General features: G+C 46.5%; 1 protein-coding gene across 1 annotated transcript in view; it reads left to right on the forward strand.

Annotated features, from left to right (window-relative positions):
• LOC118098351 (sodium channel protein type 4 subunit alpha-like) overlaps window positions 1–9,047 on the forward strand; it is a 111,535-nt gene that overhangs the window by 79,582 nt on the left and 22,906 nt on the right. The window contains exon 23 of the mRNA XM_047337853.1: window positions 2,257–2,380. Coding sequence (XP_047193809.1) covers window positions 2,257–2,380 — 124 coding nt within the window. The remainder of the gene's footprint in view (window positions 1–2,256; window positions 2,381–9,047) is intronic.

Below are 9,047 nucleotides of genomic sequence, written 5' to 3' on the forward strand. Positions count from 1 at the left end.
CACACAAAGGATTGTGTCATTGAAGGAAATAGTTGGTTTGTGTCACAACCTTGAGAACGAAGTCAATAAAAACGTTCAGCTCCTCACGTGAGGTCATACGCAGCGATGACGTTTATCTCTGACAGGACAGAACAACGGTTTCCGACGCTCAGCTCTGCCTCGAGGTTTCCTGTCCTCTTCGTCCTGTTTCCTCTCAGCCGCCTGTAAAGATGAAATATGTCGTTATTAGCACAGAACACACAAGACGTCCGCCTGCAGAGACAACGTCCTGGTTAGCAGTGGACATTCCGTTCCTCCTGCTTAGTGAAGACGAACAACGCCACACGCTTCAATTTAGTGACGAACGGACGAAGGGTCTGCTGTCGCTATGGCAGCTGCGAAACATGACGGAGTTAAATGAGCGCGAGAAGGAAGATGGAGAAACGATGATTCAAGGAATCTACATCCACACAGAAGTTCATTAACAGTGTGTGTGTGTGTGTGTGTGTGTGTGTGTGTGTGTGTGTGTGTGTGTGTGTGTGTGTGTGTGTGTGTGTGAGGACCATGACCTGATACTATCAATGGTGCATAATGTAATAATATATAACACACACATACAGAAGGTATAAATACGCAGTGAGTCATTGTTTTAAATGTAGCTGTGTTGTTTCCAACAGTTTCCTTGAAACCAGCTGATAAGAACGTTCTGTGTTCCGTCGTCCTGACAACCGGGTCACATGGTGCTGCAGCGTGACGGGTTCACAGAGCTAGCCTCCGCGTCAGGGAGTCTCCCGGATTTAGAAAGGAACAGGAAGTAGATGAGTGAGCAGAAAACCACAATAGCCAACGAGCGAATTGTGTGCGTTTACGATCAATGTCGGCCTGCTGCGTAAAAAAGGATCCGTTCACACCTGGTTTGGTTCGGAGCTTCAGACTCTTCAGTTCAGTCTGAACCTGAACATCAGGTGTGAAAGGTTCCTCAGAGCAGAAGAGGAGTTCTGGGTCCGGATCAAACTGAACCTGGTTCTGTTGGTTTGCAGAGACAGCTGGTCTGTGTACGAGTCTTAACGCTGTGACTCAGGAGGTTGAACAGTCGTCTTGTCACTTGAATGTTCCTGGTTCGATTCCCGCGTGTCGACCTGTGTCGAAATGTCCTCGAGACTCTGAGCTCGTCCTGCTGCCTCTTGAATGTGTGAATGAGACGTACTTTGTTCCAGTTCAACTGTGGAAAGTAATCAGATTACATGTGTGTTACTTCCGGGCCCTGGATGTGTTTTCCTGCCTTCAGCTCGTCTGGCCGCTCGATAGAAGCAGCTTATGAATAGAAATACATTTTAACCCTCATTATGGACGTCAACTGTCACAGAGGACCAAGGCTGTGTGTGTCTGTGTTTGTGTGTCTGTGTGTGTCTGTGTGTCCAAGGCTGGCATTCGTCACAGCGGCCCCTCTCTGTTCCCAGATTCTGAATGTATTCATGAGTTAGCTGTTGACTCAGGTAGTTAGCTCACCTGTCCACACACACACACACGCCAACACACACACACACACACACGCACACACACACACACACACACACACAACACACACAACACACACGCCAAGCACACACTCACACACACGGACACACACACACACACACACACGGACACACACACACGCCGCCCGCTGTGACTTTGTCCAGACAAAACTTGCCAGATTTCCTTCCTAAGCCTTTAGCAGAAAACTTGTCCCGTGTCCCTCCATCTCCCTCGTCCCTTTGTAAAGTTAAACTCCCATGATGCTTTGCAAACGGGGGCCTTTGAAGTCAGCTGGGATTGGGGGCGCAGGGGGGATTTCCTGACGTCTAGTGTTGTCCTGATCTGTGGGAGTGGAAGTGAACAGACGGAGGGTTTGGAAGGTGATGTCTGTCTCTGTTCTCTCAGCCAGGACTCCTGTCGGTTACGTAACATTAAATCTGACTCATTCAGCCGCATCATCACTCAAACACAACAGCAACTTTACACAATCAAAACCCACAACCACACAAACACTGACACTAACGCAGGCACCAACTCTAAAAGGGAACAACTTCTCTTCGTACGATTCAGCGATGCCGATGATATATATCATAAAGTCAGGAACTGGATGATCCTTCATTACGAGCTCTTCATTTCATCTTGAGCCTTAACAACAGAAATTACAATATCATCTGCAAACAACTTTTTAATAATAACCTCGAGCAGCCACTGACGATCCCTCAACGATTCTGATTGGTTGTTTCCTGCTGTGTTAATCAGCAGAAAGACGACCTCAGCCTATCAGAGGGCAGCACGGTGGACCTCAGGAAGCCCGGGGAGGAAGAGGATGAGTACTCCGAGATGCCGGAAGAGGCCATGGACCCCGACAACTGCTTCCCAGACCGTACGTGCACACACACACACACACACACACACACACACACACACACACACACACACACACACACACACACACACACACACACACACACACACACACACAGGCAACAAGGTTGTATCTGATGGCGCCACCTGCTGGACTGGAACAGCTCGTTGTATCCGTTCGTTTCTCACACTGCAGCTAACTTGCACATATCACGGATTCACAGCTTTACTCTTTATCTCTAATCTTAAACTGAACATGTTTTTTGTTTGACTGTTAATCAACATTTTTCTGTTTTCTGGCATCTTACAATTTATTAATAGAGATAAAATAGATTCTGACATTTTAATCTTGCTTTGCTTGATGACAAGATTTAGATTTAGATTTCTCTTAAGATGCATTTAACTTTAAAATAAAATGTAGTTTTGATAAGTAAATAACAGTGAGTTTATATTAGATAGTTGATGTTACACTTCTTTAAATTTGTCTTTAACTGAGAACGTTCAGTGTAGATTCATATTTTTTGTCCCTGAAGAAACGCACAGAGAGTTTTGTCGGGTTTTCAGACTTAATACTGAGATATAATAAACACAGATAAACACATTACAGACCTGGCCTCCTTTCCATCTGCTTCCTTTATAAATGTGTCTGCAGCTTTACGGCTGGTGAATACGTTGGTGCTACTACCTTTGTCTCTTGTTTGCTGTGAAGCTGTTTCCCTTCAGTTTGAGATGCTTTACTCTCAGCACGAGTCCGTCCCACCACCCGCCTGACCCAGTACTTTCATACCCAGATTTATGATCCTGCTCCGACTAACTCAGGTGAAAAGCAAACACCTTGTTTCCTTCCTGACTCAGCCACTTTCCTCCCGGGGCACGGAGATTTGTCTCAGACACGGTTTAGCACAGCGAGCATGTTCACGCTGCCGAGAGGGAACTGTCGGGGGGGAACACTGCGGTGTTATTGGGCGAACGGCAGCCAATGAAATCCCATTTCTAGAGACCTGAGGTAAGCTATGACAACACATGTTCTGTCGATGGTCAGAGAACTAAAGGTTTATTTCTGCCTCTATGCAGACGATGCCGTGTTTATATCAGCCAATGAAACACTCGTCACTTTAAAGTGTCGGAGTCACTTTCTCATCAGGTTTTGTCGAAGCTCGAAAAGCCAGTTCTCCCAGAAATGGCTTAAATCGCTAAAATATTCAGACAATTGAAAATGTAAATGTTTATTCTTCATCATCATCATCATCATCATCATAATACACATCAACATGTCAGTCAGTGTTTCCAGGTGTTTCCAGATGTTGAGGCGTGTGACTGGACAGGAGAAAACCTTGAGCGTCTCCAGGGGAAGCTGCGCCTGGCTGGTTAGGGTTCGGGTTCAAACCCTGTGTGTGGGGGTATTAGTGTTTTTGAAGATGCTGCAGCCACATGATTCATTCACTAACCACGAGCCCGTCGCCCACCCACCTGCCCCAGTACTTTCATTCTGAGATTTATGATCCTGCTCTGACGAACCCGGGAGAAAAGCAAACACCTTGTTTCCCTCCTGACTCAGCCACTTTCCTCCCGGAGCTCGGAGATCTGTCTCCGACACGGCTCAGCGCAGCGAGCGCGTTCGCGGAGCGGAGACGAAGACGCAGAGCGAAGGACGAAGTTCGTGACCCGATGACACCGGATCAGGGTTCAACTAAAGGAGAAGGAGTCATATTGTAAATGTTCAAACACCTAAATGCAACCTTTCATTTCCCTTCCGAGTTTCAGAGGTAGTGTGAGGTAAAGGAAGAAACCAGGCTCCGACACAATCAGGCCAGGCAGCTGGAGAAGCCTCTGCAAAGAGCGAGAACAACAAACTCCTGAATCCGTGAGGGTCGGACACACGGTAACACAGCTTCCTGCCCCGGCTGCTTCAGGACCAGCACATGAACCTGATGTTCGACCTCATTCACTTGAGTCGAGAGCAGCCGTGAAATTCTCCCCGACAAACATATTCAGCTTTGATAAACGGTCGCTGCCTGACGTCAAGGCTGCGCCGCTCGTGTTTACAGACGTGACAACAGATTTTAGAGACGCCGGCACTGGGGGGGGTCGAAGGTCAGTGACACCGAACGAAGGTGGCATCATCGAGCTCCGTCTTCTCAACATCAAGACAGATTCAACCATCAACACAGAGAAGACGATTCCTCGTTGTATATCAATCGATGCAGATCAACAAGGTGTCTGTTCTTCTACCGGAGTAAAGAAAGCAGTGGACTGCACATCCAGACATTTCCCTCTGGCCTGATGATCCTAACAATCATATAACAGAAGGAACGAAGACCTTTCAAATCCACTTCTCTGGCAACGCTCGACACACAGACAGTGTGAACAGACTTTCAACGTAAAAGCCCTTGAAATGTCATATTTATATGTCATATGTCATCAGCAGATTCTTATGGCACTTGACAAAGATGGCGTCACTGAAAAGACGTTCAGTGAGTTAGTGCTACGACTCCTTTAGTCTGGTAACATTACATCAACAAACAGGGTTAACCTACAAAATGATCGTCCCAGTCCGCCCCTGAAAGAATGTTTTTACAATATACCTGTTTTATGGTTATTATTATTAATACAATCAACAAGATCTTTACAAATATTTAGTCACAACTGAAACCATCCATTTTATTTACGACGTGACAACAAACTTCCTCAGACACAAAACCGAACCCACAGCAAACAAAGTGAGAATCTTACTCTTATTAGAAACGAACCGTGAACACGTTGCTGCATCGTTCAACACAGACTGAAACAAGCCGAACAAAACACTCATAACTCACACTGGAGCAACAGATGCAAAGCGACGTGTCAGGATCGATATCAGTGAAGCTGACCCTCATTTTATTCTGTATCACATCTAATTTTGTTTCCTCGTCTACAACAACCACAGGTTCAATTTCCATCCGCAGTGACACAGTGTTTCCTGTCAGAGGTGCTGTGGATGAGAGTGTGTGCCAAGAGGCAGATGTTGTATTAGCTTTGATTCATTTAGAAGATTGATGTGTCCACAGCCACTGTCCCAACACGTCGCCCGATTCTTCCTGATTCAGCAGAGTCCTTCAGCGCCGACAGACATTTGTCACCAGCTGGACTCAGATCAGCGGCTGGAGCAGCCACAGAAGACGAATGAAACATGAGAAAACTCCTCCGCCGCCGCCGCCGCCGCACGGTTTGATCTGTGGAAACATGACGAGCAAACAAAATGACAAGAGAGGAAAAGAAAAACGCTCGAAGGGAAAGGACATCAAATGAAAACATGAAACTGAAAAGAACAAGAGAGGAGGAGGAGGAGGAGGAGGAGAGGAAGGGACAACTAAACAAAGAAAAGGAAAATGATTGTCATAGAAAGAGAAGGAAACAAAAGGGAGATATAAGGAAGGGAGGAGTTTAAAAAGGGGGAGGAGAACAAGATATGAAATTATTCAAAATGCTGTAAATGTTTTTCATATTGTGTCATTTTTACATTTGGCTTTACGATGATATTTTTTCTATAAACCAACATCAGTGAGATAAGAACGACCTGAAATGACAGAAACATCTTTGACAAACATTTGTTTAAACGTCTTTTAACGTCTGATTAGTTTGGTTCATGTCCCATCTGCTCACATGGAGGAGGAGGGGTTCATGCCCTATACTGCAGCCAGCCACCAGGGGGCCATCTAAAACAGTGAGGACAATGGGAGACGATATGAACTCGCTGACATCAACAGATTTTGTGCACAGAAACATATTTGCACCTTGATGTCCCATCACACTGGACCAGTACCGCCAGTATGCTGACATAGCACCGAGTTACCACATGTTCAAGTGTGTGTGTGTGTGTGTGTGTGTGTGTGTGTGTGTGTGTGTGTGTGTGTGTGTGTGTGAGAGCAGGGATTCCTGCGACTCGGCCAGCTGCTGCAGAACGAGGCCAGAAACATGACTAACAGCAGCGATCAGACACCAGCTGTGTGTTTGTGCTTGTGAGGAGACAAAGAGACCATCTGGAAGTTCAGGACAAATCCTACGATGTTCGTCTGCGTAGATCTTACTACACGCGATCACACGTTAAAATCATGGAGTGTAAGATGGACGACACGTCTTCACTTCCTCCTACTGTCCGGACATGACGTATAAACTCTGCTGTGGAAAGATCAGTGTTGTTGTTTACAGCTCATCCACACCGGCGTCGGCCCTCATCACCAGAAGATCTGGAACCTCCTCGTGTTTCCAAGTGGACGTCTTCGTCTTCTACGTGTACGGCTCCTCTTCTTCATCCTGAGATCTTTGTGTTCTTCCAGCTTCACGTCCGTCACGTGTTAGAAACCTCATCCACACGTCCACTCGCTCTCTGGGAACCCTTCTCAAATGGACTCGTTCAGATATTATCTAGAGTTTTTCCCGGGGCTGCAGGAGACACTCCAGAGAATGTCTGCAGCGACTGATTCGGACATTTGTGTTCTCGGATCATTTCAGGAGATTATCTGGAGTTCACTGCGGGTGTGAAATGATGTGAGGTGCGTTGTGTCGTCTTCGTGTTAGAAACCGGTCTCAGACTAAAGAAATGCGTCTCCAACTTTTGCAGAACATAAAAATCACCTTTTCCTCCTAATCCAGGTGATTTATTCACACGTGTGTATTTGCTTACGTTTTTGTGTCTCTGTGCGTTTATGTTCCACAGAGTTGTTTTATAGCTGTGAAGGAGTGTGTGTGTGTGTGTGTGTGTGTGTGTGTGTCTTCCACCACGCTGTGATTACAAAGCACAAAACAACAGCGTGCCTCCCTGCTGCTCCCTCTGGCTGTCAGTAAGACAAAGTGTGTGCGTCGGCCTGAATGGCGACGCTCCCCCGACGCTAATTATTCATCACGCGAGACGAAAGGTCGGCAGAACGAGAGAATCTCCGCACTAACGAGAGAAACTCTTCAGATGGATGAAGGTCATCACTTCCTGCTCTTACCTGATAGAGTCAAAGGAAACAATGGTTCATTGAGGCTGGATTCAAAAGGGGAAATAATTAACTCAGAGGTGTGAACGGCTCCAAAAATAAGTTTGACCTGGATTTAAAGGACTGTTTCACACACGAGCTGCTGTGTTAATGGGAAGATTAATATCAGAGGAGCTAAAGTTCTGTGGACGCTGCAGAAAGATGAATCCAGGATGTATGAGTCCAGTTTTAGACTGGAACCTTAACGACTCCCTCCCTCCCCCCCTCCCCCCATCCATCTCCACCACTTATGCTTTGGGGGTCGTGGGGGAGCGGAGCCAATCCCAGCTGACAGTGGGCAGAACGTACAGAGACACACAACCGCTCACACCTACGGTCAGTTCAGAGTCTCCCTGAACTGCATGCAGACACCGAGCCACTGACCTCTGACCTTTGAGCATCCAAATCTAACCCGTGAGTCCGAGCTTCACGTGGGAATGGCCTGTTGTGTAAAGGGGTTGTCATGACGATAAGAGCACTTTATAAATCCAGGTACTCTTTACTGTGTAGATGCAGCTGTTTCCTGTTTCCAGATGTGGATTCAAAGCTGCAGTTTGACCATAACCACATTCATTCAGTGTCTCATCAACACACACACACACACACACACACACACACACACACACACACACACACACACACACACACACACAAACACACACACACTTATTTACCCTCATGTGTCCTGCAAGTACAGATAAAGTGTATCACTCACATAATCCAATTATATAAGCTCACATGCAAATATAAAAATCCATAGAAATCCACTGCACACACACACACACACACACACACACACACACACACACACACACACAGTGAGGTGCTGACAGCAGGCATTAGATTAGCTGCCCCATTAGTTCTCTAAATGCCAACTCATTGGTTAATGTTGTGATGCTGCATGACACGATTGAGAGGGAATGTGTGTGTGTGTGTGTGTGTGTGTGTGTGTGTGTGTGTGTGTGTGTGTGTGCACCTCTGTAGCTGAATGTCTCTGATGTGACTCTTGCAGCAGGCGGACGTCGTCACGCCAACACGCCGCCTCGCTGACACTTTGCCCCAATCAGTCGAAATGTTTCTCTTCGATGTGATTTCACTTTCTACTCAGATTTATTTTCCTCCTGTGCTGAAAATAAACAGGACGTATTAAACCTTTCTCACAATTTTACGTTAAAAACTGTGAAATGATATCATAGAAAACATCCATTATGTTATGGGGCGTTTTATGGAGAAGCTGAAATGTAAAGATTTCTTCACTCATTAAACAGAGAAATGAAATCATGAGAGGGTAGAGAGGGATTCTTAAAGCCATATCCTGTTAAGTCTGTACTGAAGGGGGCGCTAGAGGAAAAGGTGTGTGTGTGGTGTGTGTGTGTGTGTCGGGGGCAGCGGGGGTCAGAGACAATCACCTGGCAGGGGAACATTGAGCAGTGTTTTCTGAGTAGCGTTCGATAACGGATCGATGTGGCGCAGCAGAGGCTCGACCGACAGGTGATGTAATGAGGCGTTTAGAGACGCGTTCAAAAAAAGTTTACAGCCGCCAAAGTGTTTATCAAAGCGACCTGCAGCACAGGCAGGGGGTCTCCTGACTCACACACACTGATAATAACTCTGCCAAGTGGGCTGATGGGTGTCGGATTACCACTGGCTTGTTTTCATTGGATTACTCGACCAGTGTATCGGGGA

Source organism: Hippoglossus stenolepis, chromosome 19, assembly GCF_022539355.2.
Source record: "Hippoglossus stenolepis isolate QCI-W04-F060 chromosome 19, HSTE1.2, whole genome shotgun sequence".
Classification (NCBI taxonomy): domain Eukaryota; kingdom Metazoa; phylum Chordata; class Actinopteri; order Pleuronectiformes; family Pleuronectidae; genus Hippoglossus; species Hippoglossus stenolepis.